Source organism: Manis pentadactyla, chromosome 19, assembly GCF_030020395.1.
Source record: "Manis pentadactyla isolate mManPen7 chromosome 19, mManPen7.hap1, whole genome shotgun sequence".
NCBI lineage: Eukaryota > Metazoa > Chordata > Mammalia > Pholidota > Manidae > Manis > Manis pentadactyla.
The window spans coordinates 3,878,076-3,895,663 of NC_080037.1; the positions used below are offsets into that span (position 1 = coordinate 3,878,076).

A 17,588-nucleotide genomic window follows, 5' to 3' on the forward strand; every position below is an offset into this window, starting at 1 on the left:
TTCTCTAATAAAACAGTTATAGAGCAGAGACCTAAAGACGTGAAGGCATGAAGCATATAGGTAGGTATCCAGGGGAGGAGCAGGATAGACAGCGGGAAAGCAAGCTCAAAGGCCCTGAGGTGCCATCATGTTCGAGAACATACTGAAGGAACCAAGACACCCAAATTATAAAAAGGTTGGGGGAGGGGCTTGAGGTATTTACAAGGCCATAGTTAAGCAGCTTTGGAACTCAGGTTTGGAAAGTCAATGTTCCAGATGACAATAAGTCACATATTTGTGTTTATCTTTATGTCCTAAAACAGGCCAGGATTGGTGAGAAGGTTTTATCTCGTTTGTCAAGTCCAGCTGACTTGGGGTGGCTGTTTGGAGCTCGCTGCAGAGCAGGCATCGGAACGGCATCTCAGCTCACTGCTGTGAGCAGTTACTTGTGTCTTTATGGGTGTGTGTGTGAGTTGGGGAGGCCGACGTGGAGGCCTCATATTTGCCATCCTGGCAGTAGGGTGATCAAGCGAGGGCATGTGTCTTACACTGTGGTTCCCGAGAGACCTCCTGGTGGCGGACGCTGGGACAAGAGCAGGGGCGGAGGAGTACCCGGAATAACTGCTGCCCTTTCAGCCCTGGCTGTGCTCCCCACCTTGGCCCGGCGGCCTCACATCCCTGCGCCCTGCACCTGGACAGCTGGAGTGGAGAGAAAGGAGGGCGGAGGAGGCGTATACGGGTGTTCGAGAACTGTTTGCATCCCTCGAGTTTCTTGGGAGGGAGACTCAAGCAAGACTGTTCGTTAGGGAATGAAGTGAGGTCTTGAGACAGGCACCTGCACCTGTCTGCTGGGGCGGGATGTCCGTACTCAGGCACACCTGGTCAGAGCCCCGGCCAGGAGGAGGTGACTGGCTGGCCAGTTGGCCTCTCCGGCCCTGGGCTCTGGTGGCCTGAGGTCAGCAGGAAGGGTGGGCCTGCCGTGACTTGCCCGACGGAGCTTCTGTGCTCTAGGCCCTGCTTGGCCCCTTCCTCCAGGCCTCTGAAACCACCCTTCCGTACCCCCACCCCTCCAAGGATACAGTCACAGATATAAATTCCACCAATGACCCAGAGCTCCCCCTCTAGTCTGAGGAGCCACCGCTGTCTGGGTTAGGCAGGCAGCCTTCAAACCGAAGGGGACCGAGGTGGGCCAAGCAGGGCAGCGGCCACGTGGGGAAAGCCCCGGATGGAAAATTCAGAAAGAAGAGGGAGACAAGGATGCTGGAATTGTTTAACCCCACAGGAATGTGGAAAGAGAACATAAAGACGTGGGTAAAGCAGCTTTCAACGTCAAGGCTGCGGGGCCTTGAAGCCTTGACGGGGGCGTGGAGCCTGGGAAGCGGGCCTCATGCCTTGGCAGCCAGGTGCCACCAGGGGGCGCGCAAGGTCGCAGCAGTGACCCGGGGCTGCGGGTCTGGGTGGGCGGCCTTGCGGGAAAGGAGGGGCTGACGTCATTAGAAGGAATCCCAGGAAAATGATTCGGTTGAGACTGTGCTTGCCCGTGGGGGCGGTGACGCGGCTCTGTGTCCCCGCCACGGCCAGCACCTGTGTGGTCTCGGTGGCCCCTGGGGCGGGGCTTCGGCGCCCTGGGTGGTGGTGTGCCCGGGCCAGCCTGGTCCAGGCACACACAGCAGCCCCGCTTCTCCCTGCTCCGTCCCTGCCGGCCTTCTCTGCCCACTCTGCCCCTGCCCCGGTCCAGACTGGCCCCCAGGCATTTTTATTTTTTTTTTCCACTGGAAAATCATTTCCATTGCGATCTCATCAGTGGCACTGCCTGCTTCTGACCTTAAAGCTCCTTCTTCCTTTGTGGTTCGTCTTTCCTGAGCGGCGACCCCCAGGCATTCCAGTTAGTTTGAGTGGGTGGAGCTCTGAGCCCCCTTCCTTGGACTTGGTGAGCCCTTTCTCTTTTCTCGGGCGTGGTGCTGCCTGGAAGGACGGGCCTGCCGACTAGGGCTCCCTGCCAGACCAGGACCAAGGTCACAGGTCTGTGAGCGTTTGCTTGGCTGTCTCACAGGCCATTGTGGGGCACTGAGTACTTTTATTTTTCTGGGTTCCTTTGGATGGTGGGTTTGGGTGGGCTGGGGAAGAGTTCGCAAGAGAGACCAAGTCCAGCCAGCCTGCGTTCTCCACCCCAGCACCCAAGCAGGCACAGTTGTGGAGCTGGGTGGGGCCCGGGGACCAGGGCAGAGGGAGCCGGGGCCCGGGGCCGAGTGGAGACCCCACGCCGGGGACCTGAGCCCATCAGTGGCGGCCGTTCTTCGGCTGCAAGCCCAGTGTCTTTCACATTTAAGTGCCCACACAGGTGTTTGTAGACCTGATTTCTCAGGTGGGCTCTAGGAGGGTCTGTGATCCACCATTCACAGCAAACTCTCTTCTTAGTTTTGGCCTTGAGCAAAGTTAGGTATCAGCGAGAGTCCAGGCAGGAAACAGAAGTCACTGGAAAGCGAGAATTTAATATGAAGAATAGTTAACTAGGCATAACATAGTTAATCAGTCACTGAAAAGTCAGGTGGTGCGTGTGTCTCTGAAATGGACACCAGGCAGCCGGCCCTGCAGTGTGGGAAGATGCTAACTGGCCTCAGCTGCTACCGGGAAGCGGGCACTGCGACCAGGGTGAGGAAGCACGGCTGGGTGACCCTCTGAGCAACAGGTACAAGTAAGGAACCCAAAAAAGCAAACTTCTAGGAAGAGGTAAATCCCTTTTTTCACCATCCCGACCTAGCAGAGCCTAACATGGAATCGCCTGGAACCATGGAAGTGTTGTGGGCCGAGTCCTGGCCTCAGCACTGCAAGGATGAATTGAGAGCTGAGAGGCAACAGCTTGAAAACTGGTACAGGGGCCTGACTGGAATGGCAGAAGGCTGTCAGGAGAGGGCAGGAAGTGGGAGGCTCCATCAGTGTTTTTTTCTCTCCTTTTTGTTATTGTGGACACTTTAATAGGTTTGATGATCAGCTTCCAACAGGTCAGCCTGGCTGCCTGGGACCAGGGGGCTGATGTAGCTTCCCGCACAGTACGGTGGCCCCGTTCTCGGCCATCAGTCTAGAGAAAGTTCTGTGTTCTGGCCTTGAGGTCTCTGGGGGCTGCTGTGCAAAGCTGGGCAGTCGGATTGCAAACGGGGGATCTGCCGCCCTCTCGCGGAGACCTGTGGCTCTGCAGGAGGGTAGGGTGAGTGGCAGCTGGTGGCGGCTCCACCGGTCCACCCTGATCTCAAGCAATGACAGGTCAGTTCAGTCCTCTGATGCAGACGAGGCGTCTCCCCGCACTGGGTCATGCGTATTGGCCCACCTCATCGAGGGGTCTGCTTTGGGTCTGGGAGTCTCCTCTGAAACAGGGATTGGTAAGCTTTTTCTGGGAAGGCCACATAGTAAATAACTCGGGTTTGGGGCCGTACTCTCTCCATCTCCTTCTCGGTCACTCACCTGTGCTGCTGCAGCCAGAGACAGTAGCCCAAGGGAAGAGCAGACTGTGTTCTGATGCTTTGGCAGGGACACTGAAAGTTAAATTTCAGGAAGTCTTCACATGTCACGAAATACTATTCTTTTGATTTTAGAAAATGGTTTTTGAATGTAAAAACCATTCTTGCCTTGCGGGCCTTACAAGAACAGGCGGTGGGCTGGTTGGGCCTATGGCTAGAGCGGTTGGACGCTTGATTTACGGCTGCCGCGATTCGAGTCGCGAGGTGGCGCCCCTGGGAGCTGCGACCATCTAAGCAGCTTCTGCGCCGCACAGGAAGCAGCTGTGCACCAGCTCCTGGGATCCCGCAGGCCACGGGGCCAGCCTGAGACCTCGGCCCCCCTGCTTTACAGGTTTCGGGGGGAGGGGTTCTGTGGGAGAATCTCTGGTTATAAATTTTACCCTTTTCCTAACTAGACAGAGCACCTCAGTGTCACCAAAACGTGGCTCACTGGGTCTAACAAATCATGGTGCTCACAAATCTGAACCGAATGCACAGACTGGGGAGCAGCGCCGTATCCCGTGTCCTCACCGATGAGGGGGTCACTCCTGGAGAGCGTTAGACAACACGTCCCCTCAGCGCTCCGAACACATGAGGGGTTTATGTGCGTTTCCCAGTCTGCCAGGAACCGACTCCTTTCCCGAAGCGAGCTGCGCCTGTACTGTTACTTACCTTGGATGTGTTGTTTTGCTCGTGGATACTTAAATCTACAAGTTGGAGACTGAATGGAGGCAGGATAAATACGAGGAACTTTGAAAGATTGAAAAAGGGTTTTTTGTGGGGAAAAAAAGTTTAGAGCAATGTTAGCTTTTGGGTTTTATAGGGGGGAGATAAGGATCTATATTTGTGTTTTCTTTGATGTGTGTAAAGAAATTCTGGAAGGATCTATAAGACCCGAATACCTGATACTTGGTGGATGTCAGGGAGAACTGTGTGGGGGGCTGTGGGCGGGCCTCACTGCACCTGTCACTCCCTGGCTCTGGACCTATCAGCACCTGCCTTTTCCCTTCTTCCCTCCCCACCTGTCAGCAGGCCCGACTCTGCCAGCCTATGAGGACACAAAGATCCATAGGACACAGATGTGTGTATTTCCAGTGAAGGAGGCAGGCATCTAAAGAAAAATTGGCTATAGCATGTGATAAATACTCAACAGCCTGGGAAGGGGCCAGGCAGAAGTGCTAATTACCTGTCTGAGCGCATAAGAGGCAGGTATTCAACAGGCCGGAGAAGGAAGGGCAGGGCCTCCAGGCTGAGGACGCAGCTGCGCCCCACCTCAAGGCTGCGCTGGCCAAGTGTCTGGGCACCGTCAGGGTCACTGGTGGGAGGCGAGCTCGTTCACGGAGTTGAGTGGAGGTGGGGAGGTGAGGCCAGGGAAGTCGGCAGGGGCCAGTCTGTGAGGAGGAAGTTGGTCCTTTCTTGGAACAGGGGGATCTGCCAGAGGACTTGACACATGTGTCTGAAAACCAGTGATGGTTCCATCGTCAGTGGGAGGGGTCCCTTCCAGGGCTGACCCTGCACAGCTAGGCAGCGGTGCCTCCCTTTGTGCAGCCGCCGCCCCCGTCCACTGGGGCTCAGCCAGGTGCACATGGAGCACACTGCCCCCTCCCTGGGCGCCCTCAGGGTCTCGGGAGGTGAGCAATACTCTGTCTGTTGGACTGGGGGTGGGGGGAGATGCGGCCAGGGGTGAAGCCCCTTGCCTGTGCCTGGGAGTGAGTCAGTGGAGAAACCTAAGTCTGGCTCCCAGTGGGAAGAGAGATGAGACACTACCGAAACCCCCGCGCCAGGCCCCTCCCGCCCCAGCCTGCCCAACCTTTCTGCACACTGGCTGAGCTCCCGGGCCCACCCGTCCGGGTTCCTGGCGAGCGTGGCCGGCTGAGTGTTTGCATTACCTGGCTTTTAGCTGCTGCTGGCGCAGAACCAGGACAGGGTGACTTAGCCCTTTGGAGGACTCGGGGCTGCCAGAGAGGGTGAGACACCTGCAGGTGGGCGCCCTGCTGTCACTGCTGGGATCCGAAGCCATTTGCTCATTGACACTTGGCAGCTCCAAACAGGGGCAGAGCTCTTTCCAGGCTGACTGTCAGGGCGGGTCTTTCTCCACTTGCATATGAAATCCATGAGATAATGAATGTGAAAACATTTTGAAAAGCCACCAGACTCCTCACTGCCCGCAGCCCAGTGCTCTGCCTCCTGCGACCCTGGCTCCTGTTACTGCTCCGTATTCCTCCTCTCCGTCTCTGATTTCTCTTCTCATTCCCTTCTCCTCTTCTCACGACTGAACAGATGCTGAGCTTTGTTGACCGGGTTTCCGAGATGTCTCTGACGTTCATCCCCTTTGATTTCATTTCTGCTGTCCCTGCCCTGGATTTCTTACTTATACTAGAGTAATACAGTTTATCTGTTCTACTCCCCCTTCCATCTTTTGAATTATCATCTGCACTGTTACTGATGAAGTCACTTAGACCATACTCCTGATTATTTTACTCCTCCAGTCGAAAACTTCCAAAGGTTCTCTGCTGCCTGCAGAGGAATCAACTCTAAGGTCCAGGATTCAGATCTGCTGGCTTAGCCCCACTGCCCTATGTTCACAGACTCTTGACTCCCCTGGTCTTTTTGTCCTTTGTGCTTTCTGCCTGCGATGCCTTCACTTCCTCAACCTCCTGACACATTTTTCCCGCCATTCTTTAGATTCAAAGGGTTGTAGATAAATTGTTTGCAGATGAGAAAGGTGGACATGATTGTATTGCAGAGGCATCAAAGAATCTTTTTAATGATCTTGTTAAGGTATTCATGCAACAAATACTCAATTGCTAAGAAACTGTGCTGAGGATTGGGGTGGAAAGGTCACTATTTACCCCCTTGGGCACAGGAATCTAGACCTATGAGGATTAAGGGTATATACTTTCCTATTTGTTAAATCAAATTCACAATTACAGCTGTAGGACTGCTACAGAAATATATGTAGGGCAGCCATTTCCCTTTTTGCTTTAGCTGCCAGGAAGCTCAAAGGCAATTTTGACTCTCCTAATGACCACGTAATGGGTACCACAAACACCCTCAGAACTATGTTGGATCAAACTGTGGTGAGCAAGACATAGACGTACTTCCTGTCCTCAAGAGGCAACAATTAACTTTCATTTTTAGCATACTGCATTATCTGTTTTATCTATTCCTGACCTTTTGTACTCCCATTTTATTAGTTTGTTGTATGTATCCTTAGTTTTATGTGAATGGAAATTCTTTCCAGAAGAGAGACTGTCAATATATAAAAGAAGCAATGTTCTGACACTGTTAATGAGTCATAGGTTTGATGTCTATTGTCCTCAGTTGTATCTTTTTGTTCCTTTCTTATAGACTCTTTCCTAAAGCCACCTAGACACATAACTATAACTGGTACACTGCACGATGCGGTCTTGGCAGCTTTGTAGGGCTTTTCCCCCTGCTCTGTTTCACCTTGTAAACACCAAGTGATATTTAACCTTCTCTCACAATTGAATTATAGACCCAGGTCATTATTTTGGTGGCTGGTTTGCTATTCTGCTCCCAGTATATAATTTTACATTAAAAAAATTCATCTCAGTGTTGGTAGTTTTTGTATGTCACTTCAGAGGAAATGAGAGCATGAGTGCATGTGTGCGTACGAGTGTGCGTGCGTGTGTGTGTGTGTGTGTGTGGTAGGTTCAGGGGCGTGGGGTGTCCTCAGGGTTCTCTGCTGGGTGGTCTCTGCCTCTGCTGTGCAGAGAGCTGCCTCTGCACTGGACATTGTCTGCCTATGGGGCTTGTTCAGAGCTGCCGTACACCAGCACCGGACACCCCAGTGCTGAAGAGGCTTTAGCCAGGCCCTTGGCTGTTCCGCTGAGCATTGTGTGAGGCATCTCCACTGACTCCACCTACACGTTCAGCACGTGGCAACTGAGTTGTGGTAGGCATGTGAGTCAGTGACTCAGGCCCAGGATGTTAATAGACCTTCTTGGGTCTCTGTTTTGGTGCCTGGGGAGTTCACTCCTTGTGCCCCCTGCCACCCATCATTTCCAGGGCCCTGTATTAGTGTGAAGGATCCCACTAATGTCCAAGAGAGGCTTGTCAGGGTCCAGGAGCAAGATGCTCATGCAGGAAGCCTGCAGTCTGGGGACTTGTTGCAGAGCGTGTGCCGGGGTCCCAGGAGAAACCCCCCTTGCAAGTTGCGGATGGACTCAAAAGCCAGATGCCTCTTGGATGGCACTCAGTGCCAGAGACTGGCTTCAGGACAACTCAGTTCAATTCCATTCAATCAAGCTGCATTCTCTGGATGCCTGCCCAGGTGCCAGGTGCCAGGGCCACAGATGAGGATGAAGCACAGCCTGAGAGGTGTTCAGTGTCTGGTGATGGCGACGGCCACAAGCAGGGGGGTGAGGACAGCAGCTAAAAGGCACTGGACGCTCACTGCATGGCTGTCTCTGTGCCGGGGCTTGTGCATGTATTATTTCATGTAACACACATAAAACTACCCCAGTTAATTCCCTCGGTTTTCTAACTGGGGATGGTGAGGTTTGGCGAGAGGAAGGAATTGGCCCAAGGCGATCGCAAGCGGCCGAGTCAACAATCTCTCCCATCTGTGTGACCCCAGGCCCCGTCCGCTCACCATCCGGCAGCGCCAGCCTCATTGGAGATGAGAGCACAGCCATCCAGGGCATGGAAACACCTCACCCGCCCAGTGTGACAACCGCTGTCCTTGGACACACAGACTGTCTGAATGCTGGTGTGGCTCCTGTTTGTCTATGAGAACATGGGGAAGCCGAGGTGACTTCCTTCAGGAGCTGTATCCATTTGTTCATGGGGAGATTGAGGGAGACCAAGGATATGTGAACTTCAAGTTAACCAAACAAATTATAAGATGTTCTCATCCATCACCTCTATTAACCTTTGAGGAAAATATTGTTCCTTCCCTTCGGTATAAGGAAACTGGAACATGGAGAGGTTGAGTGATTGATGTAAGATAATACCAGTTTATAAATAGCACAGCTTGGATTCGAACTCAGGCCTCTCTGTCTGCAAAGCCCAGATATGCTCTGTCCAGTGCACTCAGTTATGCCATGGGGTAGACGAAAACTTTAGGGCATTCTCTTTTTAGTCAACAAACATCCTCTATTTAGGCAACACATGTTGGTTGGTATGTAAAGCATTGTTCTGGGTACAGGAGGAATGCAGACAAATCCGACATGGATCCTTTCTAAGGGAGCTAGCTGCCCAACAGGAAATAAAGTGGGCGTGGCGATGCTACCGCTGCAGGATCCACGGAGTGGGGGTGCCTGTGAGCCTGGACACGTGGCCTTCGGGCCTCAGGCTGTCCTTGCCAGGTCGGCAGGAGAGTCTGGTTGAGCTTAGTGCGCACCCACATGTGCAGTGCCCGCCTTCCCTCCTACTCCAGCCGCTGACTGCAGATGCCCCCTCTCACCCCAGAAAGTGCCGAGGCACCTAGTCCTCCTGCTGCTTTGACAGACCTGAATGTCAGTGGGGGGCCAGGGGGCTTCCTGGGAAAAGAATCCAGAGGTCAGGGGGGTTTGTAGTTCCAATGGTCCCCTACAACACTAGTCTCCTGCTGCCCCTGTTAGAGTCCTGCCTCCTCTGTACAGGCAGTAGAGTGTCTGTTTTTTTTCCTCTCTCTTGAAATATACTTTGACATTTTTTAACAAATAACACAATTTTCCCTTTGTGTTTCCCTTAATAAAACACAGAAATGAGAGCAAGAAAAGGAAAGTGAAAAAACATGTTCCTGTCATCTCCACTCTGTCGCGGGACGTCTCCCCGCCCCGCCGGGCTCCCGCCCACTGAGCCTGGGTCTCTGACCCTCCCGTCCTGGTCTCCCCGAGCCTCAGCCCCGAGGAGTCACGAATCGGGCAGTGTGGCTTCTCCGTTTTCTGCCATAGAAAGGGTCGCCCCGTGGCTGGTCTGCGCATCTCACCCCCGCCTTCCACTGCGTGCCCTTGACTGAAGACGGGTGGTGGGAGAGAACTGGGGAACCCGAGCAGGGCAGGGGGTCTCCCTCAACCTCAAAGACGTACCCCCAGGTCACCAGGTCCCCCCAGTCACTCCTTACCCACTGGCCCTTGCTGTCTTCCTCCAGTGATGGCAGCTTCCAGGCAGGCCTGGCAAGGGCCCCACATTTCCTCCTCAAAGCAAAGTACTAGGCTTTAGGCAGAGTCCCCGGATGTCTTGGCATTTCCTTGAAGTTGCAAGATTCCTGATGTTTGGAATAGCTGCCTATCTCTTAACAGGGATAAATGCAAGTTTCCACACTTGGGGCCAAACACCAATTGTACAACTGCAATTTGGGGAAGATGTGGCCTACCAGCAGCCCATGTGGAGAAGGCGGGGTGGGGGTGGGGTTTGTTCCTAATGCTGCAAGACAAAAACTGGAGCAGGTTCAGAGAGAAGGGAACAGGATGGAGAGGACAGCCCTGCCCACATCTTGGAAGTAGGAGCTGACGTTTTGAACGGCCCACCCTGAGCCAACGAATGGACCAGACGTGGCAGTTCTAGGGAAATGGATGTTGAGCTGATATAAACTGAGGAGCTGGACCAGATGGGCTCTAAGGTGCTTCCAGCTCTAAAGGCCTGCAATTTGGGGGTCTCTTATAAAGATGGTTTACCTCATTTCCATAGATTCTCAGAAAAAAACATACTTCTGATTAAAGGGAGACTATGGCTTTTTCTTAATAAAGGACTGCTGGGCAGTACCTTTGTGGCATTTGCTCTCATTAAGAGGGCAAAATAGTAGCATTTGAGTTTGAAATTAAAACCCATGTAGCGTGATCAGGAGGACCTTTCACAGATGGAAAGATACGTGTCCCCCCATCCATGTCACCGAGTTGACTAAGGCCAAGGTGAAATGATACTGGGGTGGCAGTGGGGGACACTGCTGTCCCAGTCAGTCTGATTGCACAGAATTCAGACTGTGATGCCTTACAGACCCTAAGATTTTGCACCTTCGTCTCGAGGAGGAAGTATGGTCGCCTGGAGAGGTGAGCACGTGGCCCAGCTGACTCAGTAGCAGAAATGGGAAGGGAACTAGAGCCTTCGATTCCTGACCTTGTTTCTACCTTTACTGGAGGGCTCTCCCACCACAGTGGGCACCCCACCCAGCCGCCAGTTAAGTCATGGCCTATGTTATTACATATGTGGGCCTGGCTCTGCAGTGAGGACTCCAAGGGCTTGTAATGTGACTGTGAGACAGTCTCCAACCTGAAGGTGCCCGAGGGCCGCTGGGGAAAGACGTTCCCACCGGGCGCTGTGTAATCTGCAGCAACCAGGCTGCCTTCCAGATGCAAGGGCCGTTTGAAAGGTTTGAGTCCTAGACCAGATGTGAATCTGTCCACTTTCAGGATATTCCTTAAAAGGGATATTCTTACTACTAGTTAGACATATTTCATGAATGTAAGACCTTCAGTGAGAGCAAAACTCTGCTGGGCATTGAAAAATATTCCTTATATCCACCCTACTCCATTTTTCCTCCCTCGCCTAACTTCTATTCTACATATCACCCTAAGAGTATTTGCAATCCATTTTCTTTTTTTTTCATGGCCTAGGACATGTCACTAGTCATCCAGGCAGTATCAGTGGACTCTTCCCAGCCCTTCTGAGCCCCAAAGATTCAGCTGGAACAATAGATAAAACCATTTTGTTCTGCCTACCGCCCAGGTTTGTTGTAAAGATCAAGCAACGCCATGTACGTGAAAGCACCTGAAAACTATCAAGTGGCCTTCAGATGTGAAGTATTAGACTCTCTGCCCTCTTCCTTGTTTCTCTGAAGTCATTTTCAGTGTTTGGCTTGTGCCTGATGGCAGAAGGCACTTACAATGGTGAGCGGGGCCACATTGAAGCAAATGCTGCCAGCACGTTTTCTTTAAAAATAAGGAAGGGCTCCTGTCCTCGGAGAAGGCAATAGAAGGCACTTGCCCTGTGGCATCTCGCCTGCTCAGGTTCACTTTGCCAAAGGGCCTGGCAGTTCCATTTCAGTTCCCTTCATGAGCTGAACTGAACTGAACTTTCCTGTGGACCTGAGGTGCACGCTGGGCTCCAGTCTCCTCACTGTAATATTGAGATAGTAATTGTCTCCACCTCGTAGGATCATAGTAAAGATTAAAGTGAGTTAACTAGGTAGCCAAGCCTGGCACAAAATAAGTGCTGGATAAATGTTAGCCAGCGTTAGTATCTTCTTCTGAATATCCACCTGAGGCTGGGGGCCGGCTACCTCCTGGGCTACACAGAGAGTGTGGCGCTGATCCTGTGCTGGATGGGGCTAAGGTTCTACCCCTGTAAACTGAGGCTGGGAGTGTAGTGAACCCCACCCCCTCATACTTTGCACCCCAAGGACGCCCCCTCAGCTGGCTTCCTGCTCAGGGTCACCGGGGGCTCGACCCGAGATCAGATTCCTCCTAGTCTGCCCCAGGAGCCTGATTCAAGCTTTGGCCGGGGGTCCTCTGGCTTCCCGCACACCCCACCAGTGGGTGGGTTTCCATCTGAAGCCGTAACCGGGTTTCGAGCCCACCGGAAGTCGGGAACTTTGCAGGAGCCCCGGGTGACGAAGAAGCGGGCCGAGGGGCTCAGAGCGGCGAGGGCCGCGACAGCAAACAGGCAAAGGGCTTCTCGGCGCTTCCGACGGCCCCGGGTAGAGACGGCGGGGCTTTCACCACTGGCGGCGGCGGGAGAGCGGCCAGGGTCCTGCGCGCTCGTGGCGCGCCGGTCCGGGCGAAGGCCTCGCGGGGCGCGGGCGGCCGCCCCACGGCCCGCGCACCCTGCGGCAGCATTACCGGAGGAGGGAGGGCCGCGGCGGGCCGGGCGGGCAGCTCGCGGCCGCTGCACGGCGCCTCCCAGGCCCTCCCTGCGCTCCCCACCCCTTCCCTCCGCGCGCCGCGCCGGCCCCGACAGAAGCGGCCCGAGCCGCGCCGGCCGAGCAGGCCCGACGCGCACCCAGGACCGGGGCCGCCGCCCTCCCCGTCTCCCTGCGGCGGCATCGGCGCCCCGCTCCCCAGGAGCAGCACGCGGGCGGCCCGGACGGCCCGAGGAGGCCGGCCGCCCGCGGCCACGTCCCGGCCCGGCCCAGGCGCGCGGAGGAGCGGAGCCCGGGGCCGGCGCTCGCTCGCACTCCCTCCCGGACGCGCCGGCGCCGCAGCCTCGAGGGCCTGCGCCTCCCCCGGCCGGAGCCTCCCGCGGCGCCCGGCAGCTTCCCTCCGCTCCTGCCGCGGGGCGCGAGCCCCCATCAGGTAAGGGCGGGCGTGTTCCTGAAAGTGGATTTGAAACGCGTCCAAGAGCGAGCGGGGCGGCCGCGGCCCCTCCCCGAGGCCACCTCTCCGCTCCTGCAGACGCTCCCGGCCCCGGCCGAGCGGCGGGAGGAGCGCCCCGCGCGCCCCCAGCGCGGCTCGGCGCCCCCAGTCCGCGGGCGGGCGGGACGCGCTCCGGGTGGCTCCCGCTGCTCCCCGCGGCCCGGCCAGGTGAGGAGGCGCCGCGCGGGCCGCGGCCCGGGTCACTCCGCGCCAGGGGGAGCGCCGCTGCCTCGCTCCCCGTCCCGCCCCCGGAGCTGCGTTCCCGCAGAGCCACCCCCGGGGCCGCGCCAGTGCCGGTTGGGGCGGGGCCGCACTCGGGGTGGGAAACCTGGGGCCGGGGGCCGGGCGGGAGGGGTGGGGGGCCGGGGAAGGAGAAACGCGGTTGGGGGGCGGAGGCCTGGGTACATAACGCGTTGACTTCGAGTGGAATCGGATCAGTCAGAGCGGTTCGCCGGGACCCGCCTCCCGCCTCCCACCCCGCGCTCGTCTCGCTTGGACTCGACCCCCTCGGCTCGTTCTGACACCCCGGACGCGCCCTCCGTCCTTTCCCAGGGGAGCGGAGGCTGCGGGCGCCACGTCCCAGAGGCACAGACGCCAGAAGCATCCTTCCTCTCTGCAGGTCCCCCCGGCGCGGCCCCAACATGCTGGACGGCCTGAAGATGGAGGAGAACTTCCAAAGCGCCATCGAGACCTCGGCCTCCTTCTCCTCGCTGCTGGGTGAGTGTTGGGGGCCGGGCGCCTGGGGTGCACCCTCCTTCTCTCTGGTCCCAGCTCTTTGGGACCCCACCGGCAATCGGGGGAGTTAGCGTCCCGCTTCACGCACTCAGGTGAACCTACTCCCTGTCTGCCGGTCCCGGGGGGTCCTTCCTACCCACAAACCGCCCCAGGCCTCCATCTCTGGGCACCGAGTTCCCCAAAGCCGCCAGGGGCGGGCGAGCTTGCTCGCAGACGTCTGAGTGGCAAGCGATTAAAAATACCCAGGGCTGGATTTTTAATCACGGAGCCGATCGACGTCTCATAAATGCTGCCCTCTTCTCGGAGGACCAGGGCCGAGCGTGTGAAACCCGAGAAACCCGAAGCCCAGAGCACCCAAGTTCGAGGCGGCTTCTCGCCCCACCAGTTCCAGGCGCAGGCGAGAGGCTTTGCCAGGCCGGTGGGCAGCGCAGCGCGGGCATCAGCCGGCGCGGCGGGGCCCTTCCCTCTGCTGTAATTAACTGGAAGCGATCTCGGGTCCGGCGGGTCTCCCGCCTGCCATTCCCTTCGCAGCGACCGCGTCGCAGCGGCGAGCCGAGGGCCTCGAAAGAGCGTCCACACGAGGGTCTAGAGAAGCGAGGCCAGGGATTCCCACCCCCGCGCCACCCGCCCTACCCGCCTTTGGTGCTTTTCAAGGTTAGGGACCGGGTGTTTTATTTTAGTGGGAGGGATTTTCGTTTTGTCATCCAAACCGTTTGCCTCTTGCCCCCACTCGGAACCGCTGGAGCGGGGTGAAGGCAGGGAGACAGTTCGCGCGGAGAACCCGCATCCAAAGAGGACCCCCACCCCCAGCCCCCCAGATGAGGCTGAATCACGCGCCCCGCGCTCGCCTCTCTCCAGTTCCCGACGCGTTCAGCCTCGGAGGAGCGCGCGCCGAGCTGGCACCCGCGAGCTGGCAAACTTGGGCTGCCGGGCGTCGCGGCTCGCCCCGTGCGCTTCGCAGGCCCGCGTCGGCTCCCAGCGTCCGCGGCTGGCCCCGCGCGCCGGGGCAGGGCAGGGAGAAAAGAGAATTGTTCAGACTGTGAACTCTGCCGCTACTTTTTCTAGCCCTTCCTGCCCGTGCCCCAAGGCACCGGCCCCATTCACAAGCTGGTGACCAGGTCCCCCAAGGGGAAAACAATAGGAGTGTAGCAGAAACGGGGAAGGGTCAGGCCCTTGGGGATACCAAGCCCAAGGGTATTGTTACGGGGACAAGGCCTGCTTTAAATAGCTGTGAAATGTGCCGGCAAAGGACAAGCGTTCTCCTCGCCCCCCCATAAAAAGCACCCTAATCCTGCAAACGGAAGGAACCAAACACACAAAAGTCGCAAAGGTAGGGCAGAGAGGGTTCCCTGTTGGCACAGAATTGGTTTAGGATGGGTTTCGCCTTCGCGAGCAGCCGCTGAGCGCGCCTGATCCGCCGAGTCCTTGGCCAGGACGCTCCGCCGCGTCTCCGCACCCTGCTTCTTTATTTTTTAGCTTTATTTTGATGCCTCTTAATTATGAAAAATCCACCCGCAATTTGCACGGCAGCCACGACGCCGTAGTTTGGAGTTCATTGGTTTGAACAATAACGAATCTGACTGGGGCGAGACTCTATTTTTCCGTATGCACGGGACTTTCTAGGAAGAAAAGAAAGTTTTCCCTCGAAAAACAGAAGAGAGTTGCGTTCAGCAAAAGACAAAACTAAACAACAAAAATCCTTACACACGCAGTAACAGTCAATAGAGACCAAGCGTAGTGATTTAACGATTACGTGACGTATCTGGGAGCACAAATTTATCTGTGGTCTAGTTTTACAGGATGCACGCACGTTTGCGGGCATATCTAGATGATTTGAAATTTAAAGGCCTCTTAACTGATTTCCCTCCCCTCCCCAGGTAGAATTTAAAACGTCCCACATAGTCCCTGTTTCATTACAGGCGCCACTTGGTTTGATTTTTCTCTGCTCTCCAAGTCCCAGCCCGGCTGATGAGCAGGGGGCTGGCTTCCCATGGCGTGGGGGGACGGGGCGCGGGGGGGAAACCCGTGGGTGCGGAGTGCTCGCGAGCGGTCCCGGCCGGCTTTGGCTGGGGTGCGGGGCCGGCGCGGCTCACCCGCCAACGTCTGTTGGTGCTGTAGGCAGAGCGGTGAGCCCCAAGTCTGTCTGCGAGGGCTGTCAACGGGTCATCTCGGACAGGTTTCTGCTGCGGCTCAACGACAGCTTCTGGCATGAGCAGTGCGTGCAGTGCGTCTCCTGCAAAGAGCCCCTGGAGACCACCTGCTTTTACCGGGACAAGAAGCTCTACTGCAAGTACGACTATGAGAAGTAAGTGTCCGCCCACCGGAGCGCGCCCAGCGCCCAGGCATCAGCGCGCGCCCGGACTCTGTCCTCCCCTATCCCCGTCCGCTTCTGCAAAGCGCGAGAGGCACCCGCTGCCCAGAGACGCATTTCGTCCTTTCACCCCCCCCACCCCCCAGCCAGTCCGCTCGCCCCCGGGGCCGCAGAGGTCTGTCCCGCCGCGCGCAACCGTGGCTGGGGCTTCGCAGAGACGCGAGCCGTGGCTCCCCTGTGCTCTCGGCTCGCCTGCTCCTCCGCGGGGGCTCTGCCCCCATCCAGCTGGTTCTCCCCGTCCCCCTTCGCTGGGGTGGCCCACCTGGGCCGCGGCCCAGGTCTCTTCCTTACCCACGTGTGTCTGCCACCCAGGCTTACGTAGGGCTGCGGGGCTGTCCTGAGCGCAGGGCTCGTGTCCCCTCTGCACGGCTTTGTCCGCTGGGGTCTCGGACACATTGGGCTCAGGAATGGTGCTGCTGCCCCTCTGAGCTCGCGCACACCCTGCTTGCGTCTTCTGTCACTGTCTTGCACCCCACCCCCAAACTCTGTCCAAAACCGTCGGGCGCACAGGAGCTGTTAGGCCCGAACTGGGGGCCTGATCTGAGTGAGGCCCGGTCCTCCATCCCACGGCCCCTCCCTGATTCCTGTATGCAATGCTGCCAGGCAGCGGGTTCGGTTCCACAGCTGACGCGAACGTTCTGGTGCGTTTTGAGGAGAATTATAAGGCGGGTTTTGAAGAAAGTGGATTTTTGGTGTCTAGAATTCTGTAATGCCTAAAGGCTGGATGAGAGGCCAAGGAGTGTAGTTAGAATTTCCTGGTTCTCACCAGCCAGCCTGGAGTTGCTCCGTAGATCTAAGGAGAGGGAACTGCTTTTCCTTGTCAAAGTGACTAGTTAATGGGGACACTGACTTGGAAGAGCTGTGCAGGGTGTGGAGGAAAGAAACGTGGCAGAAACGGGCGCCTCTGTTTTGTACACTAAGACTGGCCTGTAGCCCTGAGGGGGCTGGTGCAGAATCCTGCATTTGTTACTGGTGAGAACAGAGACGGCACTACAGGAGGATAATCAAGGGAGGGTTAGTGCCTATCGCGTCATTAAAAACACAATGAACTAGGGCTGTACAGAAGTCTCAGTATAACAAAAAGCGCTGAGAAAGAACAGAAATATCTCCTGCTCCCGGGCTCTGCGGTTTACTAAAAACTGACGAAGTAATTAGCCCGAGGGCTGTCTCTCTTTCACACACACACACAAAGTCTTTGTGCTTCTCTGTGCCCCTTTGCCATCACGAACTTGAATTTTTCCAGCAGGTGGGATGAGAACTGGGCATTTTGACGGGTTTATTTTGAAAAGATAACTCTACATTTTTCAGCGCTAAAAAATAAAATATACCTTTGATTTTGGATGAGCTGGACAATACACAAGTATATACATATAGTGAAAATGCATGACCCCCTCCAGCCCCCACCCCGAAGTGCTGGTTCTGGGTCCCATCATGCCTGTTTCTGGTGTTGTCTTTTCCTTGCCACAGTATCTGAGTTGAAAAGTGCGATTTGTAGGTGCTTGAGCGGATTTTGCCCACACAACTTCACATATCATATTTGGGTAAAGCTTCGGCTTAATTGCTTGCTTTTTTCCCCTTGTGCTTCTCAGCTAAAGGTTTGGGGGTTGTGCAGACCTCATCTTCATCTTTCTGCTTACAGATGACTGAAGTGTCCACATCCTTCAGGCACAACACTAGCGAATTCAAAAGTATTGGAGCTTAGGGAAGGAT

The 17,588-nt window shown here is 56.1% G+C and overlaps 1 protein-coding gene and 1 long non-coding RNA gene across 4 annotated transcripts in view; both read left to right on the top strand.

Annotated features, from left to right (window-relative positions):
• Window positions 1-2,534: 2,534 nt before the first annotated feature.
• On the top strand, window positions 2,535-12,272 carry LOC130681666 (uncharacterized). The gene is made up of 4 exons (XR_008994874.1): window positions 2,535-2,674; window positions 9,185-9,450; window positions 11,148-11,308; window positions 12,019-12,272. It is a non-coding gene; the product is annotated as an uncharacterized LOC130681666 (long non-coding RNA).
• A 28-nt stretch (window positions 12,273-12,300) lies between these two features.
• The window catches only part of LMX1A (LIM homeobox transcription factor 1 alpha), a 147,437-nt gene continuing 142,149 nt past the window's right edge, over window positions 12,301-17,588 (top strand). For 2 of the 3 annotated variants that reach the window (XM_036922872.2, XM_036922875.2), the window contains exons 1-3: window positions 12,301-12,712; window positions 13,392-13,489; window positions 15,626-15,812. In XM_036922872.2, coding sequence (XP_036778767.2) covers window positions 13,414-13,489; window positions 15,626-15,812 — 263 coding nt within the window. In that variant the 5' untranslated portion in view covers window positions 12,301-12,712; window positions 13,392-13,413. Of the gene's footprint in view, window positions 12,713-12,999; window positions 13,092-13,391; window positions 13,490-15,625; window positions 15,813-17,588 lie in introns of those variants that run through there. The other variant, XM_036922876.2, reaches the window with a different exon arrangement.